This window comes from Setaria viridis, chromosome 9 (genome assembly GCF_005286985.2).
Source record: "Setaria viridis chromosome 9, Setaria_viridis_v4.0, whole genome shotgun sequence".
Classification (NCBI taxonomy): domain Eukaryota; kingdom Viridiplantae; phylum Streptophyta; class Magnoliopsida; order Poales; family Poaceae; genus Setaria; species Setaria viridis.
Window position 1 is genome coordinate 43925689 of NC_048271.2, and position 26110 is coordinate 43951798.

The 26110-nt window shown below is 47.0% G+C and overlaps 3 protein-coding genes and 1 non-coding gene across 6 annotated transcripts; 3 read left to right on the plus strand and 1 right to left on the minus strand.

Annotated features, from left to right (window-relative positions):
* Window positions 1-1277: 1277 nt before the first annotated feature.
* On the plus strand, window positions 1278-1349 carry TRNAP-UGG (transfer RNA proline (anticodon UGG)). Its single transcript has one exon. It is a non-coding gene; the product is annotated as a tRNA-Pro (tRNA).
* A 575-nt stretch (window positions 1350-1924) lies between these two features.
* On the minus strand, window positions 1925-5490 carry LOC117840278 (superoxide dismutase [Cu-Zn] 4A). Of its 2 annotated transcripts, none has more exons than XM_034720760.2 (8): window positions 5329-5490; window positions 3787-3874; window positions 3597-3698; window positions 3395-3490; window positions 3170-3201; window positions 2999-3074; window positions 2348-2401; window positions 1925-2211 (listed from the first exon to the last, which is right to left on the minus strand). In XM_034720760.2, exons 2-8 carry the CDS (start codon window positions 3860-3862, stop codon window positions 2189-2191), a joined length of 459 nt encoding a protein of 152 aa, XP_034576651.1. In that variant the 5' UTR covers window positions 3863-3874; window positions 5329-5490; the 3' UTR covers window positions 1925-2188. The 2 variants fall into 2 exon arrangements, with proteins under 2 accessions (XP_034576651.1, XP_034576652.1); XM_034720761.2 differs by having other exon boundaries at window positions 5203-5423.
* A 10601-nt stretch (window positions 5491-16091) lies between these two features.
* LOC117837113 (F-box/LRR-repeat protein At3g26922) lies at window positions 16092-19939 on the plus strand. The gene is made up of 5 exons (XM_034716698.1): window positions 16092-16623; window positions 17096-17202; window positions 18204-19043; window positions 19134-19286; window positions 19367-19939. The coding sequence occupies exons 1-5, from the start codon at window positions 16572-16574 to the stop codon at window positions 19760-19762; spliced, it is 1548 nt and encodes a 515-aa protein (XP_034572589.1). The 5' UTR covers window positions 16092-16571; the 3' UTR covers window positions 19763-19939.
* Window positions 19940-20086: 147 nt separating this feature from the next.
* LOC117837117 (putative pentatricopeptide repeat-containing protein At3g49142) lies at window positions 20087-24346 on the plus strand. Of its 2 annotated transcripts, XM_034716705.2 has the most exons (3): window positions 20087-22964; window positions 23548-23613; window positions 23864-24346. In XM_034716705.2, exon 1 carries the CDS (start codon window positions 21618-21620, stop codon window positions 22872-22874), a length of 1257 nt encoding a protein of 418 aa, XP_034572596.1. In that variant the 5' UTR covers window positions 20087-21617; the 3' UTR covers window positions 22875-22964; window positions 23548-23613; window positions 23864-24346. The 2 variants fall into 2 exon arrangements, with proteins under 2 accessions (XP_034572596.1, XP_034572593.1); XM_034716702.2 differs by having other exon boundaries at window positions 20087-23613.
* Window positions 24347-26110: the final 1764 nt, after the last annotated feature.

The window sequence follows — 26110 nt, forward strand, 5'->3', positions numbered from 1 at the left end:
ACTACCAAACGTGTCCTGTACACGCTTATCCTATCTTGGTTGGTCATGTTTCTCACGATGGAATCTAACCATAGCTCCATACAGGTGAGGTGCTTGTGCCCATCTAAAACGAGTCATGCGTCATGCCCGTCTCAAAACCATTCCCAGAAACAGCGTGCATTCCAGTTCCAAAGCCGGTATGATGTATTGGGGGCGGGACCGGATCAGATGCATGTCCTGATCGGCTGGTGCACATGCCGATGCCGGCAGATCGACACACAAGCATGGCATCGTTCGTTAATACTAGTAATAAATGGATGGATAAAGCAAGCAAGGCGTTACGTGCGGCGCGGGAAACACACCGCTAGCACGGGAGAGTATCTGCAGGCGCACGAGGCCCGCATGCCTTCTAGAAGAAGGGCCGGCCGGAGAGGGACACTCTTTCACGTGTTCCATCGTCGTGTCGTGCCTGCCGCCTCGGTTTTTTTCTGGCAGCTGTTGCAGTTGTAGGGACCGACCGTGTACAGTTGTAGGGACTGACCGTGTACCTGTTGTGTGTGTTGTGCGGTGATGCACCCTACTAAAGTTTAGCACATATCACATCGGATGTTTGATGCTAATTAGAAGCATTAAATATAGGTTAATTACAAAACTAATTGCACAAATAGAGTCTAATTCGCGAGACGAATCTATTAAGCCTAATTAGTTCATGATTTGACAATGTGATGCTACAGTAACCATTTGCTAATGATGGATTAATTAGGCTTAATAGTTTCTTCTCGCAAGTTAGTATAAGGGTTCTGCAGTTAGTTTTATAATTAGCTCATATTTAGTTCTCTTAATTAGCGCCCGAACATTCGATGTGATCCTTCTAAAGTTTAGGACCTCGTATCCAAACACCTCCTTAAGTGGTAAGGAGTGGTAAGTGGGATGGCGTACGGTACGACGAGGCTAGCTGGTATTTGCAGGTGCGTGGTGAATGCTGCGAGCTGCAAGGGCGCCCGTGGATTTTTTTCTCTCTCACGAGCACAGCAAGCACCTGCGCAAGTTCAATTTCGTGTCCTTCGAATTGAATTTGACTTGTCCATCTTGTACGAGGGAGGGAACCAAAGCCGAAGCCCACACGTCGAGGCGTTGCGTCGTCCTCAACTTGTCGACGTACCGCAAGTTTTTTCTTTTTTGGGTCTGGGGACGTGGTCTCTGGTAAACATGGAAAATTGGAAACGTGTAATGGCGCAGAGCCGGATGTGTTGTTAATACGTTTAAATAACATTTTAAGACTAACGTTGACGTCAACAGGGCATTTGGTCTAGTGGTATGATTCTCGCTTTGGGTGCGAGAGGTCCCGAGTTCGATTCTCGGAATGCCCCCCTTTTTTGGCTTAATTGAAATTCTTTTTGTGCTTTCTTCTTCTTCTTCTTCTTGTTTTTTTTTTTTAAAATGCAGCAGCCCGTCGCGCTGTCCATATTTCGACCGATCCGGCGCGATTCCTTGTTTGCTGTGAACCTGACTTGCTGCAATGCGATGTAGGGAGTGTTTGGTTCCTGCCAACGCTTGCCACGCCACAAAATTCGGCTTTGACGTTTAGCGTGGCAGACTCTGGCTGGAGAGCAAGCAGGCCCGTCAACGTCGCCAGCGACCTCTACGTTTGCCCGTCAATCTCCGCAGACTGCAGCAACAAGCTTATCTACTGAGCGAAAGCGAGCACCCCCTCCTGGCTCCCGTTCATAAGGCACGCCGAGATCGCCGCCGGCCATGCTTCGACGACGATGACAGTGGGAGAAGATGCCAACGGCGCGGTACGCAGGTAACCATGCGCACGCCGGCAAACCCGGTGCCACCACTGGCACGGACCAGCTTCAAGAAAGAACAGACGATGAGACAATGCACATCAACCGGCAAGACAGCAACAACCAACAGGCCAAACAGTCTAGCACACCAGAAATGCGCTCCACAGGTGCCCTCTTATTTCACTTATATCAGTCGGACGCTCTCAAAAGCGACACGTAACACAGATTCAGGAGAAACAGCGTTCACCAACACATGTTCAGTTCATCGGCAGGTGCTACAAGTGCGAACGGCAAACACGCTGATCATAGATGGATCGGGTGCTCTTATTTCACATGTCCAAGGATGTTCAGACTGGTGTGGTGGTGACAAGGCAGGAGGCGACGCTTTCAGCACTCAAGTCCAGCGACCACTTTCAGCTTCAGCCCTGGAGTCCAATGATCCCTGGAAATGATAATACAATGCAATGAGAAATCCATATAGTATAACAAGGAACATTTGGTATTTGTTATTATACAGAAAATGATGCTTGTTTGGAGGAAGGAATGGGGCTGGCCAGCTGGGGAAACAGTGAACATACCACAGGCAATGCGGCCACCAGCGTTTCCAGTGCTCTTGCTCAGCTCGTGCCCACCTGAACATACAAACACAAAAACCAACAATTATTAAACTCCATTTAATGGCACTGGATAAAACCCACAAACAGAGGCATCGGTTTGGCAATCAAAGACAAACAGGCAACACAATCTGACAAAGTGCACAGACAAGATGTTTAAATGAACAAATGTGCATAGATCAGTGACAAGCACCATACCGCAAGCAAGATTTCACAAGCATAATATACAAACTTGAAACTCCAGACAAGGTCAATAGATCACAGGACAGCCAAATAGACAACTCAGGTAAGGCACTATAACCTACTTCCAACTTATTTGAAGTTCAAATTCCTTCCTGACAGAGAGATGCCAAAAGCACTGGGGTTTTCAGGGAAATCGCAGGACAGTACAAGCATAGCCATACCTCAATTTTTTTTCCTCTGGCGTTTAATAATCAGATAGTTAGGACACTATTACATTGTCTTGCTCATGTCATCTATAAATAGAAATCTATACTGATCTTTCATAAGTCTATCTGAACTAAGAACCACTGTGTGCTAATAGACAGAACCTTAGCTCAAAACAGACTACAACACACAAAAGGCACAAGTGTAAACGATAAGTAGCAGCATTACCCTTTCCAAGATCATCAGGATCAGCGTGAACAACAACAGCTCTGCCAATGATCGAGTTCGGCCCAGTCAGTGGGATCTGCCAGGAAAAAAAATATCACCGATGTTAAAGGTAAGTAGAAGGCTAGGGCGACAGGAATCACAAGGGAATATGCTGAAGAAATGTCTGATTACCTGGCTGTCGGTAACATGGATGTTAGCAACACCTGAAAACAGAGAAATAAAGTCAGTGACTAAGAATGGTACATTCTCTCATACGTAAGATGTGAAATTGTGAATAGAGTTGCAGACTGCATCTACAGGATCAAGAAGTAATTCAGTTTCCTTAATGCAAGTAGCCAAGTACCCACTACATGGGTATGCAACAGATGGGAACAAAGAGGAGCAAGAGATCTTTACCATCTGCTCCCGCTGTGACATTTCCGAGATCTCCAGCATGGCGGTTGTCATCTTCTGGTGCTCCATGCTCCTTGCCCGCAGGATTGTAATGCGGTCCTGAAATATGAAACAAGTTCACCAATAAGTAGACAATTCAACGGTCTATAACTTGGCACAAATCCTGATCACATGAGCAAAGCCAAAGTAGGAAAGGAATAAATACCAGTTGACATGCAGCCATTTGTGGTGTCACCAAGTGCATGCACATGGAACCCGTGGAGGCCAGGCTTGAGGCCAGAGACACTTCCGGTCACAGTGGTGGGGCCTAAAAATAGATCCAACCATTTATCATCAAAAGGCAAGGGCTACAGTTCAACTGAATGAAACAGATCATAGAATATGTGATGACTTGCCATCTCCCTCTTGGGTGAAGTAGATGGTGCCCTTGACACCCTCACTGCTACCAAGCACAACAACAGCCTTCACCATTGTTTATGTGATCTGCAAAAAACTCCACAAGTAAAAAGGCATATCGGTACAGGTACAAGTAGCCTGAACTATAAGCAAGCAGTGAGGGATGTCAGTACATTTTAGAGGCTACCCCTAAGATATATAGAATATGCATACTCACATCATACTAGTGGAGATTGAATATGCTAAAAACAGACATTAAATATGGCTACATTTGTGGTATCAAGACAAATGTATGGGACAGTTGTCTACTTAGCTTTCAAAACCATGTAAACCAAGAGGGGGGTCTATGATGCACGATGTTGTAAATGTCTATTTCCACTTACTAGAAACCACACAGATCAGCACATTCATTCAAGACAACCAAGAGTTTTTCTGGGAAGATGGAACATTTTGGGGTAAAATGCCTGACTTGTTACATATATAAAAAAACCAACTCTACAAAAATCACACCTTGCACCAATGGGTGCAAGTAGTACACACGACATCAGATTTTCAGAACAGAATTTTAAAAAATAATTGTGAAGGTAGAGGTGGTTTTGGCTGGTCACCATGCTAGTCAATCATCCCCAATATACTGGCCTCCACCCTCGTATCAACTGACAAATCATAGCAGCATAGAACTATCTAAATTTTTGTGACTACTATAAGCATACTCCAAGGAATTTTTTTTTAAAAAAAGAGTACTCCGAGTAGCTAATGCTACAACGGACTGAAGCCATGGTGCCATGACATCTAAACTTCAATGGAAGTTTATTGCATGATTCAGACCCACTTTTAACCTCGGTGCAAATTATGATGCCAAAAAAATTTTAGAATTGCTCCACCATGTTCTTGAACCCTATGGCATCTATTTAGAATCAAGCCTGTCAGGGGTAAAACTGAAGGCTTGTTGATGATCCGTTCATCCAACTAGAACAGGCAAAAAAAAAAATCTACAACCAACACTTCCATAACAGTCGCATCAATCGCATAAACTACCTTTCCATGTATGTAGTCTACACATGTGCACAGTCCCCAAAGGCCCAAAGCAATAACAGCGTTGTGCCAGCACACGAACTGAATATGTGATACTAAATCCTTCCCTTAACAGCATGAGCTCGTGATCATTCATCGCAGGACAAACAACAAGCTCCAACCTGGGAACTAACATAACACATATCTATCGCTCAAAGCGCTTAGTCCTGTGAACAAATTGCCAAAGAAATGGACCAAATCAAGCCCCACGGGTGACACCTAGATGGAATAGATCACTCGCACAAAGATCGACCGATAGCATGTAAGATCTGTCTCGACGATCCATCGGAAGCTAACGGAAGCGGAAAGGGGGAAACCCCAAATCGAAAGAGGAACCGCACCAACGATCTGAGATCCGACCGCGACTGCTTCCACGGAATCGGAGACCGGAGTAGATTACGCGGAGCAACAGCACAGTGAGGCGATCGAAACCCCCAAAATCGTGGGGTTTTGGTCAAGCAGCATACCTCAGGCGACCCCCGCGGCGAGGAAGGAAGGGATGGGAAGGCGACGGCTTGGAGTCTTGCGCTTCTGGAAGGTTCCCGGGCGGGGCGGGGTTGCTGGACCGGGGGGTAGTTGGATGCTGGGGTGAGGAGGAGGATGGGCGCGTGTGCTGGATTTGTAGGCGCAGCCGGACCGAGGAGTCAAGTTGCGTTGCTATTCCGCAACTGTCAGCTGCTAATAAGATACTATTAGTGATAATTAATCTTTTTTGCCACTAGCCTCACCTATAAATTGCTGTGAATTTTACAGGAGCGGTATAAACCTTTTGGTTATGTAAAACTACATTCTTTGTTTTTTAATCAGCTTCTGTACTCGTAATTTCAAAGCTATAAATGGTATTTACTCTTTCCTAGCGAATATAAATTGCACTTGTTCACGAATACAACGGATAGAATACATCTCGTCAAGTGCTATAAAATTAAACATCTTGAATGTGAGGCCTTGTTTAGTTCCACCCAAACTCCCAATTTTGACACTATGCAAAAAGAAGATTCCCCATCACATCAAATTTGCGGTACATGCATGGAGTACTAAATGTAGACGAAATCAAAAACTAATTGCACAGTTTTATTGTACTTTGCGAGACGAATCTTTTGAGCCTAATTAGTCAATATTTGGATAATAATTTACAAATACAAACGAAACGCTACAGTGTGCTACAGTGCTACAACAGTAATTTTGGACACCCAAATTCAGGGCAACTAAACAAGGCCTGAGCTATATAGTTCGACTAGTAGTTAGTTAAATTTTGCGAAGTAAAAATTTCAAATTAAAGTAAACTTCAAGAGTAAGATGGCATGTGACTTGTTTGTGTTTAATCGGACGCATGTTAACGACATTATTTCTGGAGAAGAAGATGGAGAAATAGTCTTTCGAGGAATTGTTTGGATACTGGAGCAGGGGACTGAAGTTTCACAGTAGTTTTTGTTTTTTGGTTGCCTGGTTGGTAGGTTTTACGATTGGGCTCCTAGGGGAATGGAAACTACAAGTGAGGGCCACGGTAACGGGCCTACATGCAGTGGGCCTTCCCGCACTGAGAAGCAGACCCGGCCTTCGTTTTCAGGCCCATGGAATAGAATCAGCCCAGTCGCGCGCCAGCAGTTTTTTTTTCTTTTTTTTTCTTCACCAAACAACTCCGTCGAAACCACCCTCGTAGGCACATACGAGTACCTGTGCTATAATAATGTAAATTATTGGAATAATTCGTGTATATAATATAACATGATGATTATGTATTTCCCTCCATCTTATTTTGGTGTTTCGAAGTTATGTATTGAGATGGAGTATACATTATGCCTAAAAATGGTAAAACGATGTAGAATTTGAGGTGGGACGGAGCAAGTACAAGTTTCCCTCAACCTCTACGTGTCATGTGATCGTGGAATGTGATTGTGGAATTTTGTAGAAACACATGCTCCTTTGAGCTCAGATCGCTCGTTGCCTTCCGTAGTTCCGTGCCCGAACTGCAAAGGAGCCGCCCTCGTAGCTCCATCGAATTCCTTGGGATGCTCGAGGGCCATACTGATCCACGGACCACACCATCTATCATCCCCACATCTCCAAATAGTAGCTCCTCTACCAATGTGCTCCTTTTTATCCACAAGCATCGAAAATGGAGTGGCAAAACAAAGGTGCACTGTCTTTCAAGAAAACAGAAAACAACCCCCCCCCCCCCCCCCCCCCCCCCCCCCCCCACCCCCACCCCATCTTTCAAGCGAATTATTGTATGATGCAAGCAAAGCAGTGTCGTCACGGGTCAGCAGCAAAACAGATACCAGGATTTGCAAGACCAGCGCGGGATGACAGATGATTGGCCTCTTCCTTTTTCCGTCCTGCGTTCTCACCGGACCGTTGCTGCTAGTAGTTGACTAGTTGCCGCATCTCTCCTGTTCCTTTTTTTTCACGGCCAAGTATAAATTATAGGTGCTAGATAAGGACATGAGGCACATAATATTTAGTGCATTAGTTATGAATTTGACGAGTTTAAGAGCATGTTTCGGTCCATGTAGTTAGAGTTATTCGGTGCCGGGTCCAGAACTTAGAGGATGAGGTTCATTTTTCCTTTTTTTTTTCCTTCTTCCTCCTTTCTCTTATTCCCCTCCCTTTCTTCCTCCTCCTCTCCATCCATAACTGAGGGAGGGGTGGGGTGATCTAGGCCTGGTTTGGTTCCTCCTACTTATTTTTAGCACCCGTCACATCGAATGTTTAGATACTAACTAGGAGTATTAAACGTAGACTATTTACAAAACTCATTACATAAGTGGAGGCTAAACGGCGAGACGAATCTATTAAGCCTAATTAGTCTATGATTTGACAATGTGTTGCTACAGTAAACATTTGCTAATGATGGATTAATTAGACTTAATAGATTCGTCTCGCCGTTTAGCCTCCACTTATGTAATGGGTTTTGTAAATAGTCTACGTTTAATACTCCTAATTAGTATCTAAACATTCGATGTGACACGTGCTAAAAATAAGCAAAGGGAACCAAATGTCCTGAATCAGATAGGTTTAACTACCTTCCAACTAACAACTATCCAGCTAGCTACCTTCATAAAGCTAAAGTCCCATATTTGGATCCACGGGGCAAACTTTAGTCTGCTAGAATCAACCATTGGTGATCCAAATAGGGAGGACTAAAAATTAACCATTCTTAAGTTTACTCTAACCCCAACTAATAAGAGCTAATTTTAAACATAAATGGCAAAAAGAAAACAGAATACCCTCCCATAAAAAATCTTATCATTTTTTTCTCCCTTACCCCTCAAGGATATAATGGCCCTTTCACCAGGCGTGCTGGATTTTCATGGGAATCAACTGGGATACCTCCCTAGAATCTGGGCAGATGATCCTCAATGCCATACAAGATTTTGGTAAGATCATTTTCAGGGAAATTGTTATCGTAGCTTCCTGGACAATTTGGTGTCACAGAAACAATATAATCTTTGATGGTGCTTCTCTCTCATTGGCAGCCTGGAGAAGCTTTTTGGAGAAGGAAATGAAGCTGGCCACTTTAAAGTTAAACCAGCCACTTGAGATAGGATCATTATTTGGTTGAGTAGTCTTTAAATTCCCTCCTTTTTTCAATTTTTAGGCTTAATGCCTATGTAACTCTCTTGTACATAAACTCGTTTTATATAAAAAAGAGGTAGGGACTCCCTGCTGATTCGCTTAAAAAAAGATATAATGACCTTAGATCAATGAATGAACTAAAAATTAGCTCTGATTTCAAACATGATAGACCAATTTTAGCCAGCTAAAATTTAGACGTCTAAACTTTATTCAGAATTAATAGTGACGGGTCCATAGACCTGGGTCCCTAATGGGCCCACTTTTCCACAACACTCGGCCCAATAGGCGGCGCAGCGACAATGTGCGCCTGGGTCAGCCCAGATACGTGACACCAGTCCGTGACTATGATCTGGCCACCGACCGGCGCCCCCGACTAGGAGGCCTGGTCGGGGCTAGGACTACAACCCGACTCCGGCAAAGTTCCCTCAACTGGCGATGTGCCCTTGGTCGGACCGGCGCACATCGATCCCTCCCGACCGACACGGTCAGGACCGATCGGGGACGCCCGCTCGGTATGGGCCTGGGAAGCAGGTGGAACGAATAAAGGAAGATGCTCAGGTCAACAGCCGTACAGCGGACTGTAGCTTGCCACGCCCTGCACACGCAATGCACAGTGCCGCCCCGCCATGCTAGGCGGACACTATGCTACCTATCCGTCACGACGGAGTGACGAGATGAGATGAACAGGGATGGAGGGCGATGGCCATCCCGTACCCGACGACGTGGGTACTGACAAGATTAGGCAGCGCCCATGCACCTTTTCTCTCTCTCTCTCTAACTTGTAAGGCCGTCCCCTTGAACTATAAAGGGGGCGCTCTCTCTCTATCACAGGACTCTCTGGCTCATACGCACTCGAACACTCTCTCCAACACTTAGCGCACATTCGAGCTCCCATCACTCTCCTCCACTTGGACCAAATAATGACTGGGCCGTGAACACCCCCTTCTCCACTCCTCGCTCATTTGTACCCCCACTGCAAACTTTGAGCACCTGGGCTCAGGAATACAATTGACCGATTGACCCCTGATTGGACGTAGGGCCCGTTGCCCGAACCAGTATAAATCCTGAGTCATTGTGTGCTTGGCCATATCCGATCTAACGCGTGGCAAACTACGTACATTCACCTGTCGGCCATATTCCGCACCAACAGTTTGGCGCCATATGTGGGAACCCGCCTTGCGTTCGCGTCTTCGGTCATCAGATGGCTCACCTTCCCGCCATTCTCAGCATGGCGAGCTCGAGCGATACGATTCTCTTGGGATCGCTGGAGTTCCCCACGCCCCCGCTTGGTGTAACGCCCGCAGAAATCACCAACTAAAACCACCCGTTAAAAACTGCCTTTAAAATCTTTTTACCGCTGAGCTCCCGGAAATCGGAAACCTCCCCGGCGATTTCGCCGTCCCGGTACCCATGCCGACCCCCACCTGCCTTTTTATCCGTGCCCGTAAATCTCGCCGCATGCCGTATCAGACGCCGCGCGCGTGCTCCGACCGCGTGCCGCGATCGCCGCCGGTCCCTCTCTTTTTCTTTCTCTTTTCCCCTCCCCTTTTTCCTTTTCTTTTTCCTTCCTCCTTCTTCCTCTTTCTTCTTTCTTCCTTCTTCCTTCTTCTCTCTCCTTCTCTTCCTTCTTCCTGGCGCCACCCGTCCGGCCCCAGCTCCTTAACTCCCCGGCGCTACTGGCGCCACTCCGCCCGGCCTCGCAAACCAGGGGCACGCTGCCCGGCCTCGCACGCCAGGGGCCTGCCGCCCGGCCAGTGCCACCACGCCGCCCCCTCGGGCCGTGCGCCCGACCCGGCCCCGGGTCGCCTGCGCCGCCGCTCCGGCGTCCGGCCACCCCGGTCCCGCGCGCCATCCCTTCCACGCCGGCCTTTTTGGCCCCGCGCCACACCTCCCGCTGCCGGCCCTTACCCCCCCATCTCTCGCTCGGCACGGCACCGGTGCCGTGCCGGCCATCGCCGCCCGCCGCCCGGACCCCCACCTCCCGCACGCCTTGGACCCGCCCTCGCCGGCCTATAAAAAGGGGGCGAACGCCCCGGCCACCACCACCACAACCCGCCGTATTCCCCTCCCCGTTACCAGCACAACCGCCGCCGCCTCCTTGCCGCCGCTGCCGCATCCTTGCCGCCGCCGCCGCATCCCTGCCGCCGCCACCTCCCGCACGGGCGCCGGTGCCCCGCCCCCCTCCTCCGACGACACCGCCCGAGGTGAGGCAAAATGGGGCCTCCACCCCATCCTCCGCCGCCCCGGCCCTCGGCCGCCGCCGGCGCAGCCCGGCCGGCCGGCCGCTGCCGCACACCCCCATTCCTCACCTTCTCTCTTTCTTCCTAGAAGAAGAAAGGGAAGATTTCCCAAAATTTTGATCTAACCCTCATTTCCTCCCAAATTACGAGCAGGTCCTCCCACCACTCTCATAAAGCTATTCGCGGATAAGCCCCTCCACCTCCAAAATTATTTACAAATAGGTCCCTGGTTACTATAAATCAGCCCTTAAGCCTCCATTTAAGCCCCTAATCCATGTTTAACCCGTCATTTCATGCGCCAAACTCCCTCCAATTAATCCCAAATTTTACCACGTCATCCTTCAGAATACTTTCGCCGATCTATATCCAAATTTCCCAAAAATAATCCTTCTACCTATTTTCCGTTCACATTTTCTGTTCGGAGCTCACGGTTAAAAATCGTTTCCTCTTTTATTTATTTGTGTGTCTGTTTGTGTGTGCCATAGATCGTGGGTTGACCGAGGAGGAGCCCGAGGAAGAGTTTGACCGCGAGCCCGAGCCCGAGGACCAGTACCGCGAGCCGGAACTCCCGGAAGGCTTTGAAGACGGCAAGTCCAATCTCACCCTTTGATGCATACTTAATACCTAGTTTTTTTCAAACACAACCTATTGGCCTGTTTTACAAAATGCATATTATTTTATTGCAAGACACGGTTGGATAGCCACCCCTTGATTGCTATGAACCTTCCTTGTTGTCCTATGCTTATCTCTAAATATGACTCGCTCTGTTTAGATGATAGCCACTGCTAGAACGCTTAGGAATTCGTTACTCAACTGCAACCATTATTACAATGGCGTATTCGGAAAATAAATGTGTGTGTGTGTCCAAGTAAGAGAAATGGCTTTTGGGTTCGGGAAAAGAGGATGTGTAGACGGGATGGATGGGTGTTCCTTGTGTGGAATGCCCTGTTGTTGTGCTCGTACCTTGGTGGTTGAGCAATGTCGGGAGATATCCATCTTGTCATGATTAAGGACCGAGTTGATGTGTCATCTTGCCTAATTCCCCTATCGTGCAACCACTCGACCGTTGTATGGGCAACGGCTTAGCATAAATCCCACTAGCTGGATGGTTAGTCCTCAGGGGTGCTGGTGAGCAACAGAGCCCATGAAAAAGGAGTAAGATCTTGGTGACTTAGGTCCCGGTTACGGTCTCATGGATGAGCCGTGAACCCCTTGGGTGCTTCCGCGGGAGCTAGCCCGTCTTAGCTAAGGTGGGTAATGGCTTAGTTAGGATCCGTACCGTCACCAAGGTGATCGTGCTACGATACCCTACTTGTGGGAAAAGTGTACACCCTCTACAGAGTTAAAACCTATCCGGGTAGCCGTGTCCACGGCATTGGATGAGTTACAGCTTGGTCACATAACTAGCAATTGGGCAAGGTTGTCATGTGTGTGTGTGTGTGTGTGTGGGATTTTGGAAGAGTCCGGCAGTTGTGCCGTGCGCTATGACGGACGGGGAGTCCGATAGCGATAAAAACTTGGATCCTTGTGTAGGATCAACCCCACTCAATGTTCTGGGTATGAAAGGAAAACTTTACGAAAACCCCTTTTGGAACAACCCCCTGCATGTGTTAAAATCTAGCTTTTCCGCAAATAAACCCTAGCCTATCCTTGTTATACTTGTGCATAAACTTGCTTGTATCCCCTCCGTGGATGGGGTTGGACTTGTTGAGTACGTTAGTACTCACCCTTGCTTCATTGCTACAGAGGAGGACCCCGACTTCGTCGCCGAGGACCTTGAGTAGAGGTTGTGTCCGCACCCGACGCTGCCTGTGGTGTTGGCCTGCCCAAGATGCTGCTGCTGCCGTGTAGTCCCGAGTGCAGTCTTTTGGCAGTCGCTTGGTTAGCCGCCGTTATTTATTTACTCTTTATCGCTGCGTGGCTTTCACGCCCACTCCCTCGGGAGTTGTACGGTAACTGAATTATCTGTCGAATAAATGTGTTATCAGCCTCTTGGGACTGATATTTGTATCACATTTAGTCTCTACTTATATGGGGACGCTTCACTTGGCGGATCCTCATGCGGAGGCCCTGGCGTGTGCACAGCCGCATGGTGACGAGTTGCGACAACGGAGGCTGAGCTGGCAGCCACCTGCGTCGGCGTGCCCCACGCAGCGCTTTGAGCCGCGCGCGCGCAACCCGACGGGCAGCGCTCGAGGCCACGCCTGCCAGGTCCAACGCAACATCTTGGTTGGAGGAGACAATCCTCCTCAGTTCACTCGTGCTGGCCAGAACATCGCTACCACGACGATGCTTCTGCGCAGCCTACCCAAGCCCGTCGACCCTCAGGAGCAGGCGATTCACCGGACCCTCCGGGAACTGGTGGAGACCGTCGCCGTTTAGCAGACGGATAGCTCCACATCGCGACAGCGACATGCGGCCTCTTGCCCGACCGGGGCATTGGGGCCGCACTTGCCAAATCATTCTGTTCGCCCACCACAGCAGCCGCCTCGAGCAGGGCAGGGCGTCGCGGTCGCGCCACAGCCCGACCCGGCTCCTGCTCCACGACGTCCATGTGTGCGCGAGTGGCTCAAGCCAACCTGTGACACTCGCAGTGTCATCAACACGCGACGCCAGGCTCGGCACGACACCAACGTCGACCGAGTGGCGGCGAGCGCGGTCGGTGCGGGCCCCAGCCGACCTAACGAGGAGTACAAAGAGACGCACCCTAGGCGTGGCAGGCGACTGAACGACCGGTACGGCGACTGGAGCCCCAGATTGGATGGCCCGGGACCACGGGTCTTCGGTCGCCGCATCCAGAAAGCACCACTCCTGCAGCGCTTCTGACCGCCTACCAACATTGCCAAGTACACTATGGAGACGAACCCCAATGTGTGGCTCGAAGACTTCTGGCTCGCCTGTTGAGCCAGTGGAGCGGATGATGGCTACTTCATCATCCAGTACCTCTGCATCTGCGAAGGGGAGTTTGTTCGGGCATGGCTCGAATTTCTACCCCCAACAGCATCCACGACTGGGCAGCCCTCACGAAGGTCATTGTCGGGAACTTTCAGGGGATGTATGTCTGTCTCGGGAATTCTTGGGACCTCAAGAGCTGCAAGCAGGAGCCCAACAAGTCCCTGCAGGATTACATCCGCAGGTTTTCAAGGCAGTGCAACTCCCTTCCTAATGTCATCAACGCAGATGTCATTAGCGCGTTCCTCTCCGGAACAACCTGCAAGACCCTGGTCCACAACCTCGACTGCCTAAAGCCCCGTACCACCCGTGGCCTACTCGACATCGCCACAAACCACGCCTCCAGCGAGGAGGCGTTCAGGGTGGCCTTCAGCGATGGTCGGGACAAGGGCAAGGCCAAGCATGAGGTCTAGGACGAGGACCCCTCCGCACGGCAGGGCAAGAAGAATGAGAAGGACCGGCATCCTACCGACTGAAGGACAACGATGGCAACATCCTCACCAACTCATTGAACATTGAATAATTACATCATTTCTTTCTCTAGCTCGATTTTAATGGTCATTTCCATTCAACGCTTGCTCCTACAGTACCCCTGCCCGAACACTCTTGGCCTGGGTTGCTTGGGGGCTCCACGAGGGTGTGATACCACCCCTTATTTACTTTCGTGCAATCACGCACTTCACCCAATCGAAAGGGCGTCCTGTTACTCTGACTACCCTAAGTAGCTTACGCTCTAGCCTCCCGACCGATCAAACCCCGCCACGACCTACGATCACGAGCAGCCGAGCCTCGCGGGCCACGCTCGGGTTCTAAAGGTTGCAGCCTACGGTCAACGGGCAGGTTTGAAAGGAAAATACGTTTTCTTTCCCATTGCAAGAGCTTTTCATGCATGCGTTCATTCGTCTCATGCATGCATACATTCATCCATTCATTCATCTCATACATACAATCATCGCATCACATTGCTTTGCGTTGAGTCATAAAGAAAAAGTCAGCTCATTGAAATGACCCGCAACCGACCGAGGTTTGAAGGCCGGTCCGCAAAGGACTCAAGGCCGCCTCGCGTCAAACAGAGCCAGGGGAAAACAGATGAGCCCCAGTGACCTCTGCTTGACCCCCTCAGAAGCGGATAGGGTCATCTCAATTTCTTGTTCGATCCTGACCTCGAGCGATGCCCACAGAATCTCCATCGAGGAGAGGCCAGCGGACCACTCGAGTCGGTCGAACAGCTCGGGCATCTGCCGGGAGGCGGGTCAAGGAGCAGTGGAATACCACATGAGGGCTATGCCGACCCCATCACGAACGACGGACCCGGATTCCACTCGAACATACCCATTAGGAGCTCACCGAGCCCGCCACTTGAGCCATCAAGGCAAGTGGCGTCAGCTCAACCCCTACGGTTGCGGGAACTGCGGACGGGGTGACGCAGAAAAAGACGCGACCGATCCCGACCGGTCCCTCCAAAGAACAAGGGCTCGGGGTCTCGAGCCGCTAGATCCCGACTTGGGAGTCCGACCAGTGACACAGGTCACGACCTGGAACACACGCTGGCAAACACCCTGGCTTGGATGCACCCGTTCATAGCTCACCGAGCCCGTCGCTCGGGCCATCGAGGCAAGCGACGTCAGCTCGACCCCTCTGGTTAGATAAACCACAAATGGGGTGGCGCAAAGAAAAGTCGCGACCGACCTCCCCAACTGACCCCTAGGGGCACGGGGGCTCGGGCCGCCAGATCCCAACTCGGAAGTCCGACTGGAGACACAGGTCGCAGTCGGGAACACACACGGGCGAACGCCCCAACTCGCGATAAGGACCGTCTCATATCGATCGGTGGGGACACATGAGTCGCGACTCTTGAAAAAATATGAAAGTACTCAATTCTGACTTGACCGACCGCTGGGGAAGCATACGATGAAGGATAAAATCATCCTTGGCTTCCCCCCTACTCCGTAGGCTCGAGGGCTAGACCCACCGGGTGCGCTCGTGCGAACCCGACAGAAGACGACCTACCGATCAAAACTAAATAGCCCCTTCACAGCTTTAAAAAGCCCCAAAGGGGCTCGGGGGCTACTGACGGGTCCATAGACTCGGGGTCCCCAATGGGCCCGCTTTTCGACAATGCTTGGCCCAACAGGCGGCGCAGTGACAATGCACGCATGGGCCGACTCAGATACGCGACGCCAGGCCGTGACTACGATCCAGCCACCGACCGACACCCCCGACCAGGAGGCCTGGTCGTCACCCCGACCAGAAGGCCCGGTCGGGGCTAGGACCACAACCCGACTCTGACAAAGTTTCCTCGACCGGTGATGTGCTCTTGGTCGGACCGGCGCATATCGCTCCCTCTCGACCGACACGGTCGGGACCGATCAGGACGACCGACCGGGGACGCCGCTCGGTATGGGCTCAGGGAAGGTGGAACGGATAAAGGAAGATGCTCAAATCAACCCAGGATTGTAGCTCGCCACGCCCTATCCACGCAATGCAAAGTGCCGCCCCGCCATGCCATGCAAAGTTTTTAGGAGGGTAACCAGGGTCAAAGCCTAGGATGTTTGGTAATAATAATACCAATAATGATAATGGTAGCTGTTTCGTGGAGTTTGCTGGCAGTGCCGACGCGGTTTCTTCCTCCCTCTCTTCCGCGTTCAGCCGTTCAACCGTGTTGGAATTTGGATTGGATTCCAGTCGAAATTCAGGAAGGGATGAACTGAGCTCGTTTAGGTTTCCAAATCCCAAATCAATCCCCTGAAACCCTCACGGCCTCACCCTCCACCCCCAACAAATATACGGAGGGGGAGGCAGAGAGAACACCGGGAGATTGATTGTTGCAAGAGCAGATCTGATTCCGGAAGGACTAGGGAGGTATGCTTGCTTGATTTATCGTCTCGTTTCTGCCCCCTTGACCTAAGACAGGCATCGGCCTCCTGGATCTCATCCGCCACATGTCCATGGAGCGGCAGCCGGACCGCTGGCGTCGGCAAGTCCAAGCCCCTGGTTAGCAGCCTCGTCCTCCTCCTCCTCCTCCTTAGCATGTGTTATTTCTGTGCATGCCCAGCCGCAGCGGCTTGTTGCAGTCTTAATCTCTTAGCCAACAATCAATCCATATGGAGAACCAAAAGGAAGTCTTTTTTAACGGGTGTCTCTAGCGGTTTGGATGGATGGATTAGCCAATGATAATTACTAATTGTTTGAGTGGCTAAAGCTATCTACCAATCTCCTTGTTGTTTCAATGTGAATCTGAAAAAAAAGGTCTTCCTTTTGCCGTCATGTAAGTAAGACCTGAGATGAGCCTTGGGAGCGACAAGATCAGAGGCGATTATCTAGGGTGTGTTGATCGCTTTGACTGATGGTTTCCACCGCTTTGTTCCCTTGGCTTGAACTAGATTGACAAGGTCGGGGGGTTCATACGTAGGTGTGCTTGTTATGCTGCTTTGTGCCTTTCATAACCATGCATGTTATCCTGTAGATGGGTTGATTACTTCACGGGCTAAAAGTAAGGGCTCACCCTGCTTGCAAGATGATGATTCTCAGAGTGGTGAAATACAAATATATTCAGGACCAAGCCTTCCAGAGGTATGACATGACATTTTGATAATGGGAGACCTTCTACAAGTATATTTAGTGATTACTGCTTGAACTGACAAATCACTTAACCCATGCTCACTAAATTGATTATGGTCTGATATTTTAGTTCTGTGATCTCCTTCAGTCCTGCTGCATCGATAACTTCACTTTTTTCCAACTGTGCATAATTAATTTTCCAGTGCACATGGTTCTCCTAAGCATAATAATGTTGCAACCCTCTTCTGTCCTTCAATGCACATAAAAGCTTGAATTTCTTAAACTTAGAGTTTGTAAAATTACCATCAATGATGAGGACTTACAGTTAATCTCCATATCATCTATAAGTTCCTTTGAATGTATAACTACAAAAAAATATTGATTTCTAAGCTGGTCATAGGTCATGTCTTTGTAGTGCTACTTCCCATGAAGTCTATTAAGTGACTTTTTTATATCTGCATTCAACCATTGCAGACAATACATTGTAACTTAGGGCTGCATATCCTAGGAGAACGGCATGTTTCCATCTGATCAGTTTATTAAGATTTATGGCACATTCTTTTAGCTTTCAAAGCTGTTCAACTCTACTATACGACTGCATTTGCTGTTCAAATATTCAGATGCATTGTTACCCTGTCCAGAAGTGCATGCTCTTTCTGTCCAATCTACCATCAACTAGCATGGTAGTGTACAACAAAACATCATCCCATCCATCTTAGTTGGCACAAATGCAAAGAAATCAGTATTGTTGGGCATTACATGTCTGATTTGGGTAGTAACACATTCTAGTAGTAAAAATGAGGTGTGAATGAATTTTGTAGCAGCTAATCAGCTCTGGTTGCCGATAGTGTTTTTTAAGTAACCACCAAAAACACTTTATGTAACAATGCACATATCAGGTGAGTTACATTGTTTCTTCATATTTTGTTCTTTCCCTCTTGCATCTGAAATAATCGTTTGCCTTTACAGTTCTAACTAATACTGAGCTTCTCTCTCATGGCCTCTGCCTGCAGGATATCTTGTGCCATATACACTCCCTGATGCCAATGAGAGATGCTGCCCAAGCTGCCTGTGTGTCTCGCGCTTTTCTACATTCCTGGAGAAGCCATCCCAACCTTGATTTCAGTAAGAAAACATTGGGATCGAATAAAAAAACATATGGAAATGGTGAGGTCGCCAGAGATTTCTCTAGTAAAGTTGACCACATTCTGAGAAAGCACTCAGGCATTGGTGTGAAGAAACTCAAGATTCATATGCCCGAATTTTGCAATGCAAAGGACTCCTGTTATCTGGACAGTTGGCTTCAGATTGCTGTTATACCAGGAATTGAAGATCTTGTACTAGCACTGTCATGGAAAGCAAAATATAACTTCCCATACTCACTCTTATCTAATAGGAGTGGAGACTCAATACGATCTCTTCATCTTGCCGGTTGTTCCTTCCGTCCCACATCTGAACTTGGTGGGTTAAGAACCCTAACAAGACTGCATCTTCGTGATGTCTGTATCAAGGGGGGCGAGTTAGGGTCCCTTCTTTCTAGTTCTTTGACTTTGGAGCAATTGGAAATCATGAATTGTGATGGGATTGTTTGCCTGAAGGTACCTTGCTTGCTGCAGCGTCTCAGCAACCTAAAGGTATTTGAATGCCGCACGCTTCGAGTGATAGACAGCAAAGCTCCAAATATATCAAGATTTTCCTTTACTGGAGATCATAGAGTTAAATTATCACTTGGAGAAGCATTGCAAATGAATAACCTATTCATGTGCTTCTCTGGCGCAGTCCATTACGCTCGTGTTGAACTTCCATCCAGCATGCCAAACCTTGAAACTGCTACCATATATTCGGGAAGTGAGGTATACTCTTAATTTTGAGTTGACTACCGATGTCCATACACTACAGGAGTCATACCTTGGAGTATTAAATAATTTGGCATCTTTATGCAGATAGTTGATACACCAATGCTGCATAGCAAATACGCCCACCTCAAGAATCTAAGTATTGCTCTCATAGCTCTAACATTTCCTCCGACCTATGATTATTTTTCTCTGGCCTCCTTTTTTGATGCCTGTCCCTCGTTGGAGATTTTCTTGTTGGATGTAAGTTGTCGTGATTCATATTGCATGATATTAATAGCTATCACAGTGAAACAATGACTATAATTTTTTTTTAATCCTAGGTCTCACAGCGAAAGATGGAGCACGTCTCAATTCTTGGAGATCCATCAGGTCTGAGACATTTGCGAGGACAGCACCACCACAAAATCAAGAGTGTGAAGATACTTGGATTCACGTCTTCAAAGAGCCTGGTTGAGCTAACATGCCATGTTGTTGAGAATATTACATCTCTTGAGCTACTTACATTGGAGGCCCATCAGAGTACTGTTAGGTGTTCTGTGCCTGCTCACAACTGTCGCAAGTGCTCTCCACTGCCCATTGATGTTCTCATGGAAGCTGAACGGGCACTCTTCGCCATCAGGGCATTCATCGAGCCTAAAGTTTCCTCCAAAGTAAAGTTGAATATTGTGGAGCCTTGCCGCCAATGCCATGCTGCTGAACTTGCACGTTTAGGATAATTGATTACCATTAGTTTTTGTTTTTAGACGTGCCATGGCTCCTTAAATACATTGTCATAAGTTTCCTCCGCGACTTGTGCTGTTATCTCTGCTTCATCGTGCTGTTCGGTGTTTAGCTCTGTACTATAACATTATATTCTCACAATTCGGTAGTGGAGTACCTTTTTTGTTTGCAAATTTGCGAGTGCTGTCCCCTTCTCTCTTTATAAGAGAGAATAATGACACAGGACATGAACAGGTTGGATGAGACCTTGGTTGAAGCCATTGTTGTTCAGGCGTTCGTCACAGCTCTGTGACAGCTGTCAGATTTCGAGACTGAGATTGCTGCAGGAATTGCTCATTTCTGATGAATTATTATGCTGCAGGTACGGTGCTTCCGGTTGTTTCTTTTTTTTTTTCTGCTGATGGCGCCTACTTACCTGTGCTCAGAAGTTACCACAGAATTTGAGCTGATGGAAGCTCGTTGTATGAACTGGGCTCTGAGTTTTGGAACTTAGATAAGTATCAGTGGAGTTCCAGTATCAGGGGAGAATTTGGACTGATATGAAAGATTTTGAGCCTTTTTTTACTTTCAGATTGCTCATGTCCATCGAAGAAAAAGGCTCATGAATTGCATCAAACAACAGTTCCAGTTAATTCTTGGGGACCAAAAGGTGCTGGTGTAGTGCTAGAGGAAGAAGACACCATGGCAGTAGATGGATATAGGAGAAGAGGGTTCTGATTACCATGAAATATTTGGTAAACTGTCAGCTACCTAACTCGGCTCGCCACATGTTCCATGTTATATGAGGCACATCAAACTCTTCTTATAAAATTTAGAGGCGCGGTGGAGGTAACGGCGGCACCCTAACTTGGGTCACCACCGATGCATGTTGATTAGCTGGACAGAACAGCCCCATCCGTGACCTTGACATAGGGCGCAACCTGCTGGAGAGACCGAGAGGTCAAGCTATCTGTTACAACTTACAAGAATCCTAATAGCTTAACAAGTCTATCTACACGATATGACTCGACCCTTATCAAATCCAGGAGGGTTACTTGAGATACAAGTTAGGAGTTTAACCCGTATCCTATCTCTAGACCTTCTAGAGATTTTAAATTTCTAATCTATATGTACATATTTACAAATAACATACTCCCTCTGTTTCAAATTGTAGATCGTTTTAGCTTTTTTTTAGGTTCATGGATATTATTATACATCTGGATATAGTGTATGTCTAATTACATAATTATATCCATGAATCTAGAAAAGTCAAAACGACCTGCAATTTAGAACAAATGGAGTATCTACTAAGGGCAGCTCCAGTGCCGGTTCGACTCATGCTATCCATGGAACCTGAAGTTCCGAACACAACTTGATGGCTGCAGTGTTGAATCGATGTGTGGGATCCGGACTTCAACAAAAACATGCAAAAGATAAAGTTCTCTCTCTATTGCACAACATCCGTCTGTGTCTGTGCAGCTGAATTTTTTATTCAACGCGGTTCAAACAGAGAATACTATTCGATCTTACGTCTGCAGTGTTCGATGCTCGCTATGTACTCTGTTCGTTCTATTGTTGGACTTGCCTAACACACCACTCACCAAGTCACCAGCAGCGCCGCACCCGCACCCAGATCAAAAATTGCTGCCCGCGCAAGAGACGATCCGATGCACGCGTCGCGGAGCCACCTGCCCGCGACTGGCGACGCCGACGCCCTCCTCCGCCTCGTGGCCGCCTTCCGCGCGCCCGCTCACCATGCTGATTCAAGCTACCATGCTGTCAAATGGCAGAGCACAGCATCTTTTTCCAATCCATTTCTAGTGCTAGCTCGGCCTCGACGCGAACCGCTACGTGGCGCACTCGGCGATCAGCATGTACGCACGGTGCGGCCGCCCGGAGGACGCGTACAGGGTGTTCGACGGAATGCAGCACCGGGACGTCGTCTCCTGGAACGCCATGATCTCTGGGTTCGCGCGCGCGGGTTTGTTTGAACGTGCGGTGGAGGTTTTCAAGGAGTTTGTGGCACTGCAGTGTTCAATCCCCGATGCCGGTACAATGGCAAGCATCTTGCCAGCTACGGGGAATGCCAAGGCAGAGGACATATTATTCGTCAGGAAAGCGTTTGACGAGATGCAGTTTAAAGAACTTATTTCTTGGAATGCAATGCTCGCTATATATGGGTACCATGTTAAGGCTGTTGAACTGTTCTTGAGGATGGAAAAGGATGGGATTGGGGTCAAACCTGATTCAGTGACTCTGGCAACAATTCTTCCTCCATGTGGGGAGCTCTCAGCATTTTCGGTGGGAAAACGGATCCATGAGAATATCAAGAGGAAAATGATGCTCCCTAACTTGTTGCTTGAAAATGCTCTCTTGGACATGTGTGCTAACTGTGGATGTTTGAAGGATGCTTGGGAGGTCTTTGATTCCATGAGTGCACGGGATGTGATATCGTGGACTTCAATCATATCTGCTGATGGCAAGCATGGTCATGGAAGAGAGGCTGTTGATCCTTTTGAGAAGATGCTAGGACAGGATCCGGAACCTGACTCTATTGCCTTCGTTGCTGTTCTCGCAGCATGCAGCCATGCTGGTCTTTTGGATGTTGGAAAATGCTACTTCGGTTCTATGACGTCCAGGTATCACATAGCTCCTAAAGCAGAGCACTATATTTGCATGGTGGACCTTCTTGGCCGCGCTGGTTGTATAAGTGAGGCATATGATTTCATCACGACAATGCCTATTGAGCCAAATGAAAGAGTCTGGGGAGCCTTATTACAAGCTTGTCGAATTCACTCTAGTATGGACATTGGGGTTGTGGCAGCAGACAGTTTATTCCGATTGGTACCTGAGCAAACAGGATATTATGTGCTATTATCTAATATGTATGCTAGGGCTGGGAGATGGGCTGATGTTACCTCGGTGAGAAGTGTCATGGCAAACAAGGGTATCAAGAAATTGCCTGGTGCTAGCATTGTTGAGCTAGGGGATCGGCTTCACACATTTCATATTGGTGATAGATATCACCCGCAATCTGAAATGATCTATCAGAAATTGGATGAGCTATTGGGAAGAATCAGGGGAATGGGTTATAACCCAGAGGTGGAGGCCACACTTCATAATGGTTAAGAAGACAAGGAGGGTCATCTTTCAGTTCACAGTGAGAAATTGGCTATTGCATTTCTCCTAATAAACACTAGTCCAGGGACACCTATCAGGGTAACTATGAATCTCAGAACTTGATTTTTTGTTATCATAAAAATTCAATTAACAGAAGTTGTACATTCATGCATTGTCAAATTACCTTTTCAGTAAAAAGGATCACACCAACTAAAGTTATGCTTCTCATACTATACTATGTTTTTACTAGCTGGAATCTTTGTTCCAGTGATCTATGTTTGGTGAATGGTCCACCATGCAGTTATTGTTTGTTTTTTCTAAAACTTGTCAATTTATTGTTCTGTGATGCCTAAAATATAATTATTTGGTGGTGTAGCTTGCAACGAACCAGTTCAGCTGTTGACTTGTTGCTCTTGCATAGGGAGGTTATATTTAAGATAGTCAATTAAATACAAGCAACTGCGACATATAATTTGCCTCATTTCGTGACCTCTGAGCATCTTGTAGTTATGAGGAGGCTAAGAGGAGCATGTATGCTTTTAGTACGACAATTTATAATGGTTTTTAGGCTTTAGTGACTGAGGAAATGTCATTAAAATTCCACGGTGAGTGCATAGGATTACTGAATTCAAGTTTGCCTTGCCTGCCTGTTCTTACCTGCCTGTTTTGGTATTTTCATCAGGGTTGCCTGAGGTGGTTTTCATTTTGCCTGATGTGTATCTATATCTAGAGACAAAGGAATTTGGAGGTAGGTCGTCCCACTCTTTTCTCTTTACTGAATCTATCATTTATTAACTTCCGATACTTTTGTTTCCTTGTATCCCGCGGGTAAATAAGCAGTCCATTCATTTTATTGAGTTTATAATTGTGCCTTTATTAAAATTTAGTTTCAGAATTTTCCTAAATTTATTTAAGCGCATGCTAAAGTTTCTAAATTTATTTACTGCATCTAGTACATGGTAGAAATTCATACTATGTTTATGTTTTGACTTCATCAGGAGATAAATATGATAATGGTGTCATCACTCCAAGATGACCATTTCATCACTGGGGCAAATCATCAAGGCCTGACACGAAGATTAACTTCCAAAGGAAACAATCACCATAACAGAGCAGCCCTCCTCCACAAGAAAGTTCCCACAGCAGCCATCCACAGCAAGAAGTTTCCATACATACTGCTGGTAGCAAGATAGAAGCTATGCATAAATCTCATTAACTAATCTGGTCGTGTTAAAACTTGAATCCTAGAGTTTCACCGAAGACAAGCATGAGGCCTGAGATGTTGAAGTCCCTGCATGTAACATAATCGACCAATTTCATTATTGTGTCGTTTTGCTTGCATTCAAATTCTAGCCTGGTGGCATGTGTTACTACCAAATTAAATTTCTAATGCTGAGCCATATGTTGACATTTCAAAACATCACAAATTGTGAAACTCTGGTCAGTGTTAATCAAAGCCACATGTCATTCAGATACTTTCATTGAACTTACCACTAGAACCTTGAATTTGGGTATGCCATTCATATGCTTTGATCCGTCTTAGTATATTACGACTGGGCCATCTTGAATAGGCAATGTCTTTCAGTTGCTTTGATCGAACTTTATTGTTCAACTTGAATTCTCAATTCGTTCAGATTCGAGTCATGGGCATGAAATCGAACATCTTTTAGTTTATAGCGACTCATCCATTTGAATGTACAGAACAAGTAATCGTGGACAATGAACGTGTTCTTCTCTGATGAGAATTTCCATTAAACAATAGTAAGAGTTGAATATGTGATGCCATTAGTGCTAGTAAAAAGGCCAGCAATTTTGGATAGTGAAAGCATAGCCCTGCTACGAAACATAGCAGAATAAGCTGATTTCCTCTCAAGTCAGGTGATTATAGTTTAAATTTTAGGCTGCGATGCATATTGAAAACAAAAGTGTCGTGTTACTACTTACTATGATGCATGGCAGAATTTTCCTAAAATATTTACTCTTTTTATATACTAGAAAATTTAGCATGCTCGACCTACCAACCGTCTCATCGTCTATTAGAAGATATATATATAATACTCCCAGCTTATCCACATTCTCAACTGTGGGGTAAAGATACATCACAGTTAAGGCAGAAAGCAATAGGGAATACAGAATATGCGGATCGCATTATCTTCGGACCATAGCAACTCATGCAAACCATCTTTACTGCTGTTTTCGAGCATCTCAAAACACACATTAATTACATACACCACAATCACTGAAACAGGAAGAAGCACAACCTTGCGGCCCGTCAAGCAAGATCTTTGGTTGATACTCAGCATCTGAATAGAAGACAGGAAAAGACAAATAGTCGGTAACACATCATAAAAACATTGGACTAAACTTCCAGGTTCAAGTTAGAATCTACGTATGTGCTTTTACTACCTTCAATCAGTTCGATTTCAATTAGAACTCACTGTTACATAGTTTGCTGGCTAGAGAGCACATAATACATTTATCTTGCCCATATTCTAGTAGAGATGAAGGAAAGGTGTGCAAATTTAAACAGGAAATGAAAAGAAAACCTAAAGATTTATATCGGTGATAATAGCATGGAATCAAATAATCAACACATAGGATAGGGTTTTTAGTCTACAAATCATGAGTACACCGACCAGGGTCCAAGTAACCTCAACGGATAGTAGTCTTACCTGTAGCGATCAGGATTCCTCTGAGCTTGTTGCCAACTAAAGTGGCCAATACCTTACCACTTACATCCACCGTGATTATAACTGGTGGTGCTCTTCTACTCCACATATGCTGTTTTTGTATCAGTGCCCTACATCGTTGTCCATGTCTCCTAGCAGCCAATGTGCCAACAGTATTGTTATCCTCCAAAATATCAATACTCAGTCTAAACATGGGATAATTAAAAAAAATCCTCAGAAAGAAGAATTTTGCATCATTTAACAATTTTGGCACTCTGTAGAAAAAAGAAGCTAGAATAAACTTAGTGTCGGATTTATAAGCCCGACAGTCCACCACGGGGTTACCCAAGTGGTTGATTTGTAGGTGAGGACGATTGCGAAACAAGAACTCGAAGGTGATCGCGAGAACACTAAGGGGACATGAGGGTTTTAGATAAGTTCGGGCCTCCGGAGAGTAATACCCTACGTCATGTATGCTTGATGATTTATATTGCTCAATGGTTCGATTGCCTCGGGAGGCTCCTTGGTCGCTGCTGACGATCAAAAGTTACAAGTCCGTTTGAACTTAATCTACTT

Coding starts and splice junctions, on each gene's coding strand:
- LOC117840278 (XM_034720760.2), bottom strand. CDS start 3,862: ATGGTGAAGGCTGTTGTTGTGCTTGGTAGCAGTGAGGGTGTCAAGGGC. Junction 3,202..3,394: donor TGTCACAGCGGGAGCAGATG/GTAAAGATCTCT, acceptor CTCTGTTTTCAG/GTGTTGCTAACATCCATGTT. Junction 2,212..2,347: donor TGGTGGCCGCATTGCCTGTG/GTATGTTCACTG, acceptor TATCATTTCCAG/GGATCATTGGACTCCAGGGC.
- LOC117837113 (XM_034716698.1), top strand. CDS start 16,572: ATGTCCATGGAGCGGCAGCCGGACCGCTGGCGTCGGCAAGTCCAAGCC. Junction 19,044..19,133: donor CCATATATTCGGGAAGTGAG/GTATACTCTTAA, acceptor ATCTTTATGCAG/ATAGTTGATACACCAATGCT. Junction 19,287..19,366: donor TGGAGATTTTCTTGTTGGAT/GTAAGTTGTCGT, acceptor TTTTAATCCTAG/GTCTCACAGCGAAAGATGGA.
- LOC117837117 (XM_034716702.2), top strand. CDS start 21,618: ATGTACGCACGGTGCGGCCGCCCGGAGGACGCGTACAGGGTGTTCGAC.